This window comes from Mirounga leonina, unplaced genomic scaffold (genome assembly GCF_011800145.1).
Source record: "Mirounga leonina isolate KUSES-001 unplaced genomic scaffold, KU_Mleo_1.0 Mir_177, whole genome shotgun sequence".
NCBI classification, from domain to species: domain Eukaryota; kingdom Metazoa; phylum Chordata; class Mammalia; order Carnivora; family Phocidae; genus Mirounga; species Mirounga leonina.
The window spans coordinates 6,026,633-6,042,580 of record NW_023270459.1 but is presented as its reverse complement, the minus strand read 5'-3'; the positions used below and the strand labels follow the sequence as shown (position 1 = coordinate 6,042,580).

Sequence of the window (15,948 nt, the reverse complement as noted above, 5' to 3'; positions counted from 1 at the left end):
GAAAGGAAAGGAAAGGAAAGGAAAGGAAAGGAAAGGAAAGGAAAGGAAAGGAAAGGAAGGAAGAAAGAAAGAAAGAAAAAATAAAACAGTAGCAAGACAAGATGAAGTATATCCAAAATCAATCTCTAAGCATCAAAATGCCACCGAGGAGCGCCTGGGTGGCTCAGTCAGTTAAGCCGCTGCCTTCGGCTCAGGTCATGATCCTGGGGTTCCGGGATCGAGCCCCGCATCGGGCTCCCTGCTCAGCGGGGAGTCTGCTTCTCCCTCTCCCTCTGCCTGCCTCTCTGCCTACTTGTTCTCTCTCTCTCTCTCTGTCAAATAAATGAGTAAAACCTTTAAAAAAAAAAAAACAAAAAACAAAGTGCCACCGTGGTGAACAAAACCCATTTGAAGGGACAGGAATTCCATCTCTCCTGGAGATAAATGTACAGAGGGGATGGTTCTGTGGGAGCCGGCGGGCAGGAACTCAAGGCCACAGGACCCCCCATGTCCATTCCTTCCACACCCCATGACCTGGTGCTACAAAGGATGAAATCCCAAAACAACAGGAGGGACAGAAAGGAAAGAGCTACTTGGAATTACATATCCTCAGGAGGCTCAATCAATAAGTCCTCTCAAAGAAATCGGAGCCACGAAGAAAATGGTGGTCTCGCTCAGCAGTGAGCTAAGTGTGCTTGAGACTTGACATGGGCCAGGCAGACACGGCTGCACACAGGGGAGGGACGGGAGGGTCCACCTCAGTGTGTCGGCCCGGGGCGCAGCCGTGCCTTCCTCTCTGCCTGATGGCGCCCACACCCCACCTCCTGCCTTCTGGTACATGGTCATTCAAGGCCTCACTCTGCCCTAGGGTCCCCACTGTCCACTCGGCTTTCTTGCTAACGTAGGGTTAAATGCCTCTTCCTCAGGAGACAAAGACAGCAACCCAACTGAAATACTTTTCACACAGTCCAAGAATCTAGGTCATCATCTACGTATCTTCTAATTCAGGACACGTTACCCAGGACACAGGATCCTGCCGTGCTTCTGCCCCTGAACCATCCACACCTCGCCATCTCCCGAGCACAGAAAAGGCAGGGAAGGAGAAACAGATATATTACTCCCCTGCCTGTTAACACACACAGGACACCTTCGCTCTGTGTAATTAACAGTTCTAAAATCGGTGTGTGACTCAATTTAACACGGTCTCACTTAAAACCCAAGAAGGCACACGGCAACTGCTGACATGCTTGTTCTGCTGTGACGCTTCCAGAGGTACTTAACCAGAATCCCAGGCACGGAGCTATTAAGACGGTACAAAAGTATCTCCCTCTATTTCCTAACCTAACATCAGATCAATTTAATCATCTGCAGAAGAGAAGAATGGAACCACAGCCTAAATTATGGAAGTGAGATGCCTGCTCTTAAGTTTCAACTTTTGACCTCCACGTTTGAACTGCAATACCCAGCATGAGAAATTATCAGTTATGATCTCATGTTTCTGGGGAAGAGTATGATTATAGAGGAATTTACAGGAAATCACAAAGGCACTGCTTGAGCGAATGAGAAACAATAAAAGCAGTCACAGAGAGGAAATGAACAACATCCACAAAAACGAGGAAGGAAGCGTCCTCTGTGCTGGGAGAGGCTGCTCCTTGCCTCTATCAGACAGGCCCTGGGAGGAATCCCAGACCCCCAGCCCAGCGGCTAACGGGGAGCTGGGGTACATGAGTAGCAGGGGGTGTGGAGCGAGAGGAAGCTCAGCTGCACAGCCCCTGGCCCCCACCGTCACTACACCCTGGCCTCACACAGAGCCATGCCAGGCCCTCTGAGCACCCCTGCGTGTCCCGTGGCCAAGAGAGGACCAAGAGCACAGCTGAAAGTCAGGCAAACCCCCACCCCCATCCCCTCCAGGGTGCCCCTCAGATACACAAGGGGCAGCACAAGATCCTGGGACCACCTGCCTGGGTTCAGCTCCTGGCTTTTTCTCAGGCAAATCCCCTCCCTGTGCCTCAGCTTCCTCATCTGTAGAATGGGGATAATCAGAGCACCTAGCTTAGAGCATAAACAAAATACCTCTTTGAATAAGGGAACAAATGTCAAGTGCTTAGCACAGCGCCGTGTATACAAGAAGTCTCAAAAGGCAACAGACAGGGTGCCTGGGTGGCTCAGTCGGTTAAGCGTCCGACTCTTGATTTCGGCTCAGGTCATGATCTCAGGGTCATGAGATTGAGCCCCCCATTGGGCTCTGCACTCAGTGGGGAGTCTGCTTGGAATTCTCTCTCCCTCTCCCTCTGCCCCTCCCCCCCCCACACACACTCTCTCTCTCTCTCTCTCAAATAAATCAATTTTTTTAAAAAAAGGCAATAGACATTGTATTAAGCTGAGTTAGCACTTGACTTCTGTGGGAGCCGGCAGGCAGGAACTCAAGGCCACAGGACCCCCCATGTCCATTCCTTCCACACCTCATGACCTGGTGCTACAAAGGATAAAATCCCAGAACAGGAGGGACAGAAAGGAAAGAGCTACTTGGAATTACATATCCTCAGGAGGCTCAATCAATAAGTCCTCTCAAAGAAATCGGAGCCATGAAGAAAATGGCGGTTTCGCTCAGCAGTGAGCTAAGTGTGCTTGAGACTTGACGTGGGCCAGGCAGACACGGGCTGCACATCAAGGGAGAGCACTTCTGCTTTGCACATGAGGAAACCAAGGCTCAGTGCTATAGGCTGAATGAATATGGGTCTCCCTCCAACACTGATACGCTGAAACCTAACCTCCACTGTGTTGGTATTCAGAGGTGGGGACTTGGGAGGCAAACAGGTCATGCAGGCAGAACTCTCATGAATGGGATTGGTGCCCTTATAAAAGAGACCCCAGAGAGTTCCCCGCCTCTTCTGTCCTATGAGGACACTGTGGGAACACGGCCACCTAGGGATCAGGAAGTGGGTTCTCACCACACACCGAGTCTGCCAGCACCTCAGTCTTGGATTTCCCAGGTTCTAGAACTGTGAGAAACACATTTCTGTTGTTTATGAGCCATCCACCATGGTAATTGTTATGGCAGCCCAAATGGTCTAAGACACTTGGCGAATCTTCGCAAGTTAGGTATTACTGCATTGCCACTGGCAGACGAAACTGAGGCTCAGAACACTTAAGCGACTTGCCGAGGGGACAGGTTGGGGTTAGAGTTTGGATGTGCCTGAGTGGAGGGCTCTTCTGTCACCACAGGCAGCCCCCCTCCCTGGGGCCTAGACGGAGGGGGGTAATGAAAGCATTCAGGACACAGGCACCCAAAGATGTGTCAATCATAAATTGTAAATTATGTCAATCATAATTTAATGTCATAGAAAACCCACTCTCCCGGAAATGAGGGACCAGCCTGCCATTCCACCCAGAATCCTTCCTTCACTTCCTCCAAGAGGGCAGTGACCGTGACCACCATGGATCTCACTGGAGAATGACTGCAGTCACTACAGAAGCCAGAACCCACGCTATTAAAACACACCCTTGAGGCAGTAAGGACAATGTGACATTTCTAAAATAGTTCTACTGCCATCAAATATCAAATAAGTCCTTTCTGCCAGCTTTGATAAAGTTGGTTAGTATTCTTATGAATGCGGAATCCATCTCAGAACCTTGGAAATGTCACTAGAATTAAAGCATGCCTGTTCCAAAGTAACCAACTAATGACTTGTTCCTCAGGAGATGCTGGAGCGTACAAGCCAGCACGGTCTCCAAAGCACCCGAACCGTAAGCCGCCATGAGGGAGTGTCACACGTGGGGCGTAAGTGGGTGCGGGCCCATTCCTGAGTATCCAGGATTTATTCTTCTGTCAACTGGAAGCTACAGATGGGCCAGGCATCTGTTACTTTACAAAAACAAGAAAAGGCGGCTATGTGCTGAAAGGACACAGGCCCCATCCTCAGAGCGAGTGTGGCTGCCAAGAAAGCTGGGCTGGCTGGCCCACCCTCCAGCGCTCCCACAGTCAGTACCAATGCCTGTGACAGCGCTTGGATTTCCACCTCTGGCCTAGCCTCGCTCCCACTGGAACCTGCTTCAGACTCAACACGGCCCAAACAAGTCCCTGATTGGCCACAGCACCTGCTCTTCCCAGCCATCCCACTACCCAGCTGTTCAGGACAAAAAATTGGAGTCACCTTCAACTCCAGCCTTCACCCAGGTCACAGTCAGCTCCTCCCAGGGGTGTTCCCCTTGACCACCACTCTACTCTCAACTCTGTCACACTACCCTTCTACTGCCATCTGGATCCTGCAGCAGCCTCCTTACTGGCAACTTGCTATCTCTCTTGCCCTACAGCTGAGTCTCCAGTCTGAGGCCAAAATGCCTGCTTGAGTGGGAGGGCCACTTCCAGGGCCCGCAGAGGTGATGATCCCCAACCTGAGAAGGTTTGCCCTGCTGTGACCTAACAGAACCCAGTTATGCTGCAGGTACGTACAGGCTGCCAGTATCAGCAAGGAAGGAACGGAGGCAACATAAGAACACGTACAACAGGATGCCAAGTTGTCAGGACACAGAAGCAACACGAGGAAAACATGTTTACCTTTCTGGTAATAGGATTATGTATGATGTTTATTTTCACTCTTTTCATTATCTACTCTGAGCTATAGGAGCGTGGCTCATTCATGGCAGGAGTTTTTAAAAGTATCCTAAATAAAAGATAAGAAAAATTTAACTAATCTTCAAGTGACTCAAGCCCTTTTGGAACGTCAGACCAACTGACACACACACACACACACAAAACAGCGAAGAGAGTTGTTCTGGGGACCATCTTTTCTGAGGGGCTCTCTGAGATGGGGCAGGGTGTCTCAGCTTCCTGAGCAGAGCACAACAAATAGCCAAAGTAGCCATAAAAAATACTCACCACTCCACAATTTCCGGATGAAGAATGGTGTTATTGACATTAAACCTGTAGAGGAAAAACAAATCAAGCCTATTAGTTCAATGGTCTATCATCTCCCCACAAGAAATACCTCTTTTAAGGCATACCAAGAGAGGGCATGACCCAGAGAGGGCCCCAAGCTTTAACTTCATGACCCCTGGGCCCATAGAAGGCCTGCTGCTCACTTCCTGCAGCAGACTTGCAGCCAGGCCAAGTGCTCTAGGTGCCGTCAGAGAAAAAGCTGCTCGGCTGCAAAACACCATCCTCCACTCTCACTAGGCAGACCTAAAGGCCACAGCCTCCTCTGTCAAGTATACCAACATACACACAATAGGAGTCCCAGAAGAAAAGGAGAAAGATAAAGGAGAAGAATTTTTGAAAAGAAAAAAAAAAGGCCCCAAACTTCACCAATTTAATGAAAAACATGAATCTACACATCCACAAAGCCCAATAAACTCCAAAAAGGATAAATCCCAAGAGACCCACATTCAGACATATAATCTAACTGTCAAAAGACAAAGAGAAAATCCTGAAAGCAGTAAGAGGAAAAAAAATGCATGACATACAAGGAATTCTCAGTAAGATCAATGGCTGATTTCTCATCAAAAACCATAAAGGCCAAAAGGCAGTAGGATGAAAGAAAAAAAAAATGCATCAACCAAGATTCTATATCCAGCAAAGCTATGATTCAAAAATGAAAGGAAAATTAAAACAGTCCCAGATAGACAAAAATAGAGAATTTATTGCTAGAAGACTTTCCTACCAGAAATCCTAAAGGAAATCTTTCAGACTGTAGTGAACAACACTAGAGTAACTGGAATCCCCATGAAGAAAAACAAGGCATTGATAAAATAAATTACATAAGCAAGTAAAGCGACAGAGTAAATGTGCTTTTTTTTCTAACTCCTTTTTTCACCTCTCTGACTTAAAAGACAACTGCATAAAGCAGTAATTGTAAATCTGTGTTGACTAATGGAACATGTGAAGATGCAATCTGTATGCAACAACAGCACAAAGGAGGGGACAACAGGGAGCTATACAGAGTTGTTGTATGCTACTGAAATTAAGTTGACATTAACGAAAACTAGACTGTCACAAGTTTAAGAGGTCACTTGCAATCCCCCAGGTAATAACGACGAAAATAATTTAAACATACAGAAAAGGAGATGAGAAAGGAATAAAAACAATGTATCACAAAAAAATCAATTAAATACAAAAGAAAGTAGTAATGGAGAAGCTGAGGAACAAAAATGACATATGACATATAGAAACTAGTGACAAAATGGCAGAAGAAATTCATTCCTTATCAGCAATTACTTTAGATGTAAATAGATTTGATTCTCCAATTAAAAGGCAGGGACTGGCAGAAGGAATTAAAAGAAACATGATACAAGTAAATGTTTTAAAAAGACACACTTTAGAGTCAAAAACACAAATAGGTTGAGAATGAAAGGATGAGAAAAGATGTATAATGCAAAGAGAAACCAAAAGGGAGCTGGAACAGCTCTGTTAATATCAGACAAAATAAGGGTTAAGACAAAAAAATTTACTAAAGATAGACATTTTATACAAATTAAAAGATAAATTCATGAAGAAGACATAATAATTATAAACACATACGCACCTAACAACACAGCCCCAAGATATATGAATCAAAAACTGACAGAATTGAAGGGGAAATAAATAACTCAACAATATCTGGAAACTTCAATACTCCGCTTGCAGTAATGGATAGAACAACTAATGGAAGATTGACAAGGAAATAGGAGACTTGAGCAACACTATCAACCAACTACACCTAACAGACATCTCTAGACTACTTCACCCTACAGTAGAATACCCATTTTCTCAAGTGCACATGGAACATTCTCCAGAATAGATCATATGTTAAACCATAAAACAACTCCCAATAAACTTACAAGGACTGAAATCATATTGAGTGTGTCCTCCAAGCACGTTGGAATGAAATTAGAAATCAGTAACAGAAGAAAAATTCACTAATCTGTAGAAATTAAATTTTATACTCTTAAATAACCAATAGGTCAATGAAGAAATCAGAAGGGAAACTGAAAATACTGAGACGAATGGAAACAAAAGCACAACATACCAAAACCTAAAGAATGCTGCTAAAGCAGCGCTTACAAAAAAGTTAACAGCCAAAAATACCGATGTTAAAAAGGAAGAAAGTTATCTCAAACCAATGACCTACTCTTCTAACTTAAGAAACTAGAGAAAGAAGGAGCACCTGGGTGGCTCAGTTGGTTGAACATCAGATTCTTGATTTCGGCTCAGGTCATGATCTTACGGTCTTGAGATCAAGCCCCACGCCAGGCTCCGCACTGAGCATGGAGCCTGCTTGGGATTCTCTTTCTCTCTCTCTCCCTCTGCCTCTCTCCCCCAACACATGCATGCACTCTCTCTCTCTCACAAATATAAATCAAAATCTTTTAAAAAGAAACTGGAAAAAGAAGACGAAACTAAACCCAAAGCAAGCAGAAGGAACAGAATAATAAAAATTTGAGCAGAAATAAGCAAAAAAGAGAAAGCAAAACAGTAGAGAAAAATCAATGGGATAAAAATTGGTTCCTTGAAAACATCAACAAAACTAACAGCTTTAGCCTGACCAAGAAACAAAGAGAAGGCTCAAGTTACTGACCAGAGATTAAAAAGGGGACATTATTAATGATTTAACAAAAATTAAAAGGATTATAAGAGAAAATAATGAACAACTATATGGCGATAACTGGATAACTGAGATGAAAAAGACAAATTCCAGGATGCCTGAGTGTCTCAGTCAGTTAAGCTTCTACCTTCAGCTCAGGTCATGATCCCAGGGTCCTGGGATAGAGCTCCATGTCTGGCTCCCTGCTTAGCGGGGAGCCTGCTTCTCCCTCTTCCCCCCCCCCCCCCCCCCGCTTGTGCTCTCTCTCTCTAATAAAATCTTAAAAAAAAAAAAAAAAGAAAAAGACAAATCCCTAAAGACACAAACTACCAAAACTGATACAAGAAAAAAAAAATCCAAATAGACCTATGACAAGTAGAGACTGAATTAGTAATCAAAACCTCCTCACAAAGAAAAGCCCTGGATCAAATGCCTTCATCATGAATACCAAATGTTTAAAAACTAATTAACACCAATCCTTCATTAACTCTTACTAAAACTAGAAGAGGAAGGAACACTTTTCAACTCATTCTACAAGCTTAGAATTACCCTGATACCAAAACCAAGACATCGTAAGAAACTATAGCTGGAAATCTCTCCTGAACACTGGCACAAAAAAATCTTCAACAAAACACTAACAAACAAAATCCACCAACATATCAAAAGGACATACACCATGACCAAATCATATTTATCTCAGGAATGTGGTTACTTCAACAGACAAAAATATAATACACCATATTAACAGAATTTAGAAAACCACACAGATGTAGAAAAAGGATCTTACAAAATCCAATAACCTTTCATGATAAAAACACTCAATGAACTAGTAAGAGAAGGGAACTTCCCCAACCTGATAAAGGTATCTACAAAAAACACACAGCCTACATCATAGTTAATGGTCAAAGATGAAAAGCTTTCCCCTAAGATGAGGAACAAGGCCCTTCCTCTCCACTTCTGTTCAAAACTGCACACAAGAAACATTTATCATAGTCATATACTGGAAGTTTCAACAATTTTCAAAGCACTGAGATATAGAAAATGCTCAATGATTACAGTAGAATTAAACTAGAAATCAGTAACAGAAGGAAAACTATAAAATCCCAATTTGTTTGGAAATTAAGCAACAGACTTCTAAGGACTTGCTGTTCAAAAAGGAAATAACAAAATTAGAAAATAAAAGCATGAAATAGCAGAACTGGTGAAATGCAGGTAAACAATGCCCAGAGGAAAAGGTATTTAGTGGAAAAGAACACTGAAAACAATGATCTATGGGGCCACTGGGTGGCTCAGATAGTTAAGCATCTGCCTTCAGCTCAGGTCATGATCTCAGGGTCTGGAATCGAGCCCCACGTCGGGCTCCCAGCTCAGCAGAGAGTCTGCTTCTCTCTCTCCTTCTGCCTCTCCTGCTTGTGCTCCATCTCTCTCTCTCTCAAATGAATAAATAAAATCTTTTTTAAAAGAAAGAAAAGAAAACCATGATCTAAGCTCCTATCCCCAAACATGTCCCTTTCTTCTCTCTCAAGAAGCTAGAAAAAGAACAAACCTAAAGAAAGTAAAAGGAAATTAAAAAGCACAGAAATCAATGAACTAAAAGGCAAACACAAAATAAAGAAAAATCTATAAAGCCAAAAGTTGTTCTTTGATAAGATAAACATAATTGGAAAAGGGACCCCAGGAGACATAAAAAGATCAGGTCAGGGCACATCATGTGTGACCCAGAGCTCAAGCTGGCAGTGAGAGAGCTGGGGAAGGATGGCATGGCCCAGCACAAAATACAGGCCTCAGCAGAGAAGCTGGGGCAAGCCTTCAACCCTCTGGATTCTGAGCCCTGCAGGGCATGCTGGCTTATGACCAAGCAGGGACTCTCCATGGCCCCATTACTGATGTTTGAAAACACCTATCTAATGCCGCGGTTATGCAGCTGGCACCCCCACTGCTGGTTGAGCCCACTGAAGAAGGAAGGACAGAGGAGAGAAGTGGGAAGGGGGCATTAACAGGCTAGGAGGATTCCAAATCTCCAAAGCTTTTGGGACTCCTAACTACACAAATAAGACCAACTCAAAGTCACCCGAAATGTTGCAGAATCAAAGCCCTACTTGTGAAATATCAAAGAGACCACAGGCAGCCAACCTGGTTCAGAGTCAAGAACAGAGCAGCAGATGACATAAATCAAGACGACAACACAGACTCTGCCTCCCATTTCCCCAAATGTCACTTTGACGTTTGGAAAAGCAATGGCCTATCTACTCAGCAGGAAAACACAGCAGTAAAATTTCACTTTACAAAATGTACGTACACATACACATATGCTCCTACAGACACATGAGCAGCAAAGTGACCCAGCACACAAACACAGATGCAAACACAACAGATATGATGAACACACACCCAAGCAGGCACGCACTTAGGAAGAGGTGCAGGCAGACACACACAGATATATATGCAACACACACACACACGCACACGCACACACACCCGGAGACAAACCCAGACAGGCATATGCTTAGACTAATACACAAAGATCGACCCCTAAATATACACGCATACAGAAACCCATAGATTCACGCAAAAGGGCACTCAGATACAAAAATACTCAGACAGAGAAACACTCAAGACACACACAGAAGAGTCCAAAAGACATTCACCCCCATTGCCTCTATCCTAGTTAGCATTTTCTATGATAAGCATGTATCAGTTGGGTAAAAACAACAATAAATCCACCAGTGCCTAAGAGGGTGGGGAGCAAGTGTCCTGGAAGCATAGGGTAATTCCCTGGTGGGCTCAGCCTGAGGGATGGGTGACAAAGGGTGAGCAGGATGGGTCCAAACTCCCCTGCCCCAGCTCCTGGCCTTCTCCCTGCAGTTTCTAACTCCAGGAAGGAGGTGAGACCCACTGGAGAACATGCCCTGCAAGGGCCCCCCACTGCCCTCCCCTGCTAGGGGCTGGAGTGGGTTCCTGTCTCCTCATGGAGATTCCATGGACCATAATGAGAAGCTCAAGTTAACGAAGAGTAACCTGATACGCAAGTTAACAGTAACCACAAAGCCAAGTCCCCCCCCACAGACCGGCATTTCGTTGTGATCATCAGGTTTTAACAAAGTCCCTCTATTTCCTGGGTTTAAAAATTCACATCTTTGGGGCGCCTGGGTGGCTCAGTTGTTAAGCATCTGCCTTTGGCTCAGATCATGATCCCAGGGTCCTGGAATCGAGCCCGGCATCAGGCTCCCTGCTCGGTGGGAAAGCCTTCTTCTCCCTTTCCCACTCCCCCTGCTTGTGTTTCCTCTCTCACTGTCTCTCTCTCTCTCTGTCAAATAAATAAATAAATAAAATCTTAAAAAAAAAAATTAAAATTCACATCTTTGAATATTTATATCCCTACATTAGCAACCCCCCAAATTCAGCAATTTCATATTTAACTGCTTATTTAAATGGAATTAATTTATAACCAATTGTCTTCAAATATGCAAGGCAATTTAAGTAAATGCCAAAAGATAAGAAATATGCTTATCCTGAACAACCAGCTGATGTAAAATATCGACCGTATTTCTCTCTCAGACAATGACATGAAACTGAGCCCTCCGCAACTCATTGCCCTGGCCCAGGGCTCCCAGGCAGTCTGCCTGCTCTGGAGGGAACTGTCTCCTGGCAGGCAGGCACCCCCATGAGCCACCTGGCCCCTGAAGATCTTCTCCTCCAGGGTCAGCCTCCCCCTCTCTCTCCCTCTCTCAGGAAAATCTGCTCTGAAGTCTACCTCCTCAGATGCTAGCAAAGATTTATCATGTCTGCCCTTTGCTCCCAGGCTACAGGAACCAATTGCTCCAGGCAGCCGCGGGAGGGAGCCCACAGGGAGAAGCCCCACGCCCTCCATACCACACCCCTACCCTCACCTGTCCACCCAGCTGTTCTCTGGCTGGGGCTAGCCGGAACTGAGGTGAAGAGGCTCTTAACTGGGTGGACAGGTGAGGCCACTGTTCTACGATAAGCTTTCTCCCCCCAGGCCAAGGGACAAAGGTGGCCTGGGATGGCCCACAGCAGAAACCTAGAGGCCAAACCCGAACTTCTGCCACAGCAGGTCAATCAAAAATCCAAGATGTGGGGTGTTTCAGAGAAGTCCAAAAGGGTCAAAAACCAAATTTCCAGGAATAAGATGCTTTACTAGGGCAGTAAGAAGCAACCGGTGACAGACACCGATGGGAAGTGGGACAACAGCAAGACTCATCTTGCTTAGGAAACAGGCTATTATTATCCACAGCCAGCAGCTGGAGACGCGGCAGGCAGGTGAATGTAGCTGAGCTGCAGCAGCCCTCAAGGACAGTGGCAGAAGGAACGAGGGAACCAAGTCAAGGTGCTGGCAGCCAGGGTGAGTGGGAGGCAGGGGACCGAGCGGCACCCAGAGCCCAGGAATACAGACAGGACTTTCCAGCGGGCAGCTGGAGGCAGAGACCGGGGCCCAAAGTCATACCCGTGGCATGCAGGGTAGGGGCACCCACCGCAGGCTCCTACCCAACAGAGCAACCCCTGAGGGCTGAGCTACTCAAAGGATGCCCCAGAGGGAAGGGAGGGAGGACCACAGGCAGGCCAGGGAACTCTGAAGCAGAGACACATGTGGGAGGGCTCTCACCAGCGGTGCATCGGTGCATCGGCCAAGACACATGGGTATGAAAACAATCCCCCAGCTCCTCCGGCCTGCGGGGGACAGGCTCTCAGTACAGCAACGAGCGGCTGGGGAGTACCCCAAGTCAGCCCCATCTGGACTGGACTACAGATCGGAGAGGGCCCGGCCAGGGCCTGGGGAGAACCAGCAAAGTTAAGGCAGTCCCTGGCTCTCCAAAAAAGCTTCCAAATGCCGACTGGGCAGGGAGGGGGTTTGGCAGAGCACAGGCTCCTCTGGGCTCTTGGCAGGGGCTGATGGGTCCCACAGACCAACAGGGCACAGAGGCTGAGGTCCTGTTCACAGCAGGATTCCTCCTAGGGAAGAGGCCTCAGCTGCCACGGCCCACTGACTGTGATGGCCCTGGAATCTGCCCACGCCTCGTCTCTGGGAAAACCTGGGGAGCGGCCAGCTGAGCTCTGCTCTCAGGGGTCACATCCGGAGCTCCCTCCCATACCTGCCACACCACCCACCAGACCTGTTCCTGGGGTGCTGGGGAGGCATTCTCGGCACCAAAAACCTCTGGAGGGGGCAGGCAAAGAACCCGCAACGCACTGGCATCGGGAATCTTATAATCAGTGATCCCAAAGTCCACCTGGCCCACTGCACAGAGACGGGGAGACCAAGGCTCAGGGGGGCAACAGGGCTTAATGGGGATGTGCTTGTGAACAAGTGAACACCTGTTTCCAGAGCACCAGCTCCATGCCAGGCTCCGGGGCAGAGCAGGATCCCATTTCGCCCCCATGCAAGCCCCAGCAACACCATTATGCGTGCGGGAGCTGAGGCTCAGAGGGCAAGCTCTGTTAAGTGAGGTGGCCACGAGGGCTCCCTCCTCTCACTCAGGGCCCTCCCCACGAGGCAGAGACCTAGCGGAGGCTGGAGGGGCCAGCCCATGGGAACACAGATGTTGGTGCTGGTTGAGGCAGGTGAGCCAGGCAGCAGCACTTCGGCAGGGCTGGGGGACCAGGGGAGGCTGGGCCCAGGACAGGCCACAGCGGGCTGGGCCCACGCCTTCCGCTCGGCTCCAGGGCCTGGAGGGACATGGCAGCTCCACGGCCAGCATTTCAAAGAGCGAGCACATGGCTACTCCAGGGAAATTCCCAAGAGGATGCAGGGGTTTGAGCAATGAGAAGCAAACCTGATACTCGCCCCCATCCCATCGCTCTTATCATTGGGGGAGCGATACATATTTATGAGCTCATAATCCTTCCTAATCACCCCTACCTCACACAGACGCACAAACTCCCTGTGGCTCAGGCTCATACATAATTATTAGGCACATCCTCTGTCACTGCCTCAGTCCACCAAAGGACGACAGGACGCAGTGGCGCAGAGTAAGTGCGGTAGTGGGGGAGCTGGGGATGGGAGGCCCAGGAGCAAGGCTGGGGGGCCAGCCACACTCAGCAGCCTGAGGGAGCAGGTGCCCCCCTCAAGGGTTCCTCTGCCACAGCCTGGAGCCCCAGACGAACCACCCCCCACCCACCCCGCTGCAGGGCCAGTCCCCAGCCGGCCCAGGGACACAGCCCAGCTTGCAGGAAGCTCTCTCCAGGGGCCTCGGTATGAGGGGGGCAAGGAGGGCAAGGTGCCTTACCTCGGCCCCACATCTGCCTTCCTACCTGGAGAGGCCCAGGAGGGGGAGCAGGGTTTGGAGGATGGGCCTGGAGCTAAACGGGGGGAGTGAGGGCAGGTAAGGGGTTCGCTCTCTTGAGACTGGGGCAACAGCAGACTCAGGCTGGGAGAAGTCAGTGCCAGGACTGAGGAGAGGGGCTGAGAAGAGCAAGGACCACAGAGCTGAGAGCAGGTCTCTAGAAGGAGAGTAGGCCCCCGCCTGTCCGTGCTCCCAAGCCCGGGCAGGTCTGCACTTGCATTATGGAGCTCAACAGAGAAGCAGAAGTTGAAGTGATCTTAGGCAAATCATTTTTCTAAACATTTCCTCAAAATACCCAATCCGACTCCTTCCTAGCATCCTCCTGTTCGTGTATTTTGTGTCTAGCTTGCAGACAGGGCAAGGCCTGCGGGTGAAGAGGTGAGCGGGGGAGGAGGGAGACCATTCCAGGGGCCCCAGGACTCACTTGCTGATGCCCTCGAAGGAGGCCTCCCTGCAGATACTGCCGCTGTCCGTGTTGACGCCACGCTGTAGAGACAGAGGGAGCATGAAGGGCGGGGCAGGCACACGGGGCCGCCCTACGGGGTCCCCACCACCTGCAGGGGAGCGCCCGCCTCCTCTATCCAGCCTCAGGACTGGGGAAGAACCTGGAGCCCCCACCCTGCCCAGCAAACATATCCCTTCCTGCCGTTCAGGTAACTCCCAGCCAAGCCTGCCCTCCCACCCCTGCTCAAAGGCAAGCTGTCCATTCTCTGCCGCAGCCTGAACCTGGAGGAAAGGAAAGGCCGCACAAACAGCATCCCAGGTGCATGAAAGCCTCCTCCCTCAGATCACTTTGCTAAAACCAGCTCAGGCTATGCAGGCACAGACGGGGAGTGTGCCCACACTCCCCACTGACAGGGTCCAAAAAAGCACTGTCACATCCAGCCCTCCCGGAGATGTGGGTAGGACCCAACTCCGGCATGATGGGCGCTTCTCAGTGACACCACGGAGCTGTGGTACATCCCTGTCCTTCCCCTGACTGGGAGGAGAGTGGAATTCAGACAAGAGAGGAGACAAAAAGGACTCAGAGAAAAGTGTGCCATCCCCAGAGAGGCAAGGCGTTCCGAAGTGCCCTTCTTCTTTAAGAACGGCAGGCCAACGTTGAATAATGCCCCCCAAAGAAAACACGCCGGGCCATCTCCGACCACAATCATCTCACGTAATCTTCCTGCTCGGCCATCAAAACAGCAGAGCGGAAAAAAGACACCATGTGAAGTGCTTTTAAAAAAAAAAAAAAAAACCAAGAAGAACTATTTCTGAAAAAAAATCGATGAACGAGAGAAAAGGGTCACTTTGGGAGGGAAGAACAGTTGTACACTCTCCATACTTGAAACTCCCCAAGGTCAAAAAAGTGCAAGAAAGCTGGTTCTTCTCTGAGCCATTTCGCTGCCAGAGGGCCCCCACAGCCCTATTTAAGGCACCAGGGGCCCACCGGGCACCCCGACCCACCCCCAGGCCGTGGCAGGTCATTCAGTGTACCTAATTCTATATCTGATGCCAAAGAGCCCAACAACCTTGCAGACAGGCACCACAGGTGTGTCTTTAAAATTCTATTAACAATGGAGGAGACACAGGGTGGAAGCACATTGATATTCTACATCCACAAACTCTGTGAGCTCGGCCTGACACAAATACATTCTCCAGCTGGGTTTTAACCCTTGGAGTAGGCGTGGCGTCTTCTGCCAGGACCCGGCACATCTCAGGGACACTGGAGGATGGAGGACGTGGTCCCGGATGTATTCAGCCATCTTGAAGGAGGTGTCACTACGTGTTACCGATGACCATTCCTCCAGTTTCCAAATCCTCTGCAGGGGTAGGCAGCTCCCTAAAACCTTTCCCCGTGGTGCCCAATCCCTGGACACCAGCCACTTACCAAGGTGAGGAGGACAGAGGGGTTCTGTGACGTCAGGACACTGGCGATCTAAAAGGTCAGAAAGAAAAATCCACTTTAGAGCAATTGCAAAGACATCTGATGGAGATGATACACCACCATGACTTAACGATGTCAGCTCGCATTTATGGAGCCAGTGGTTAAAACCAGGCAGTGATGCTGTTGTCCACATCCTACAGATGAGGAGACCGAGGCTTGTGGACACCAAAGGACTTCT

At 48.4% G+C, this 15,948-nt stretch overlaps 1 protein-coding gene across 1 annotated transcript in view; it reads right to left on the bottom strand.

Moving 5' to 3' along the window:
• PEPD (peptidase D) overlaps positions 1 to 15,948 on the bottom strand; it is a 118,098-nt gene that overhangs the window by 79,201 nt on the left and 22,949 nt on the right. Inside the window, exons 5-7 of the mRNA XM_035023497.1 lie at positions 15,714 to 15,761; positions 14,265 to 14,326; positions 4,859 to 4,903 (exon numbers count right to left, since the gene is read on the bottom strand). Coding sequence (XP_034879388.1) covers positions 4,859 to 4,903; positions 14,265 to 14,326; positions 15,714 to 15,761 — 155 coding nt within the window. The remainder of the gene's footprint in view (positions 1 to 4,858; positions 4,904 to 14,264; positions 14,327 to 15,713; positions 15,762 to 15,948) is intronic.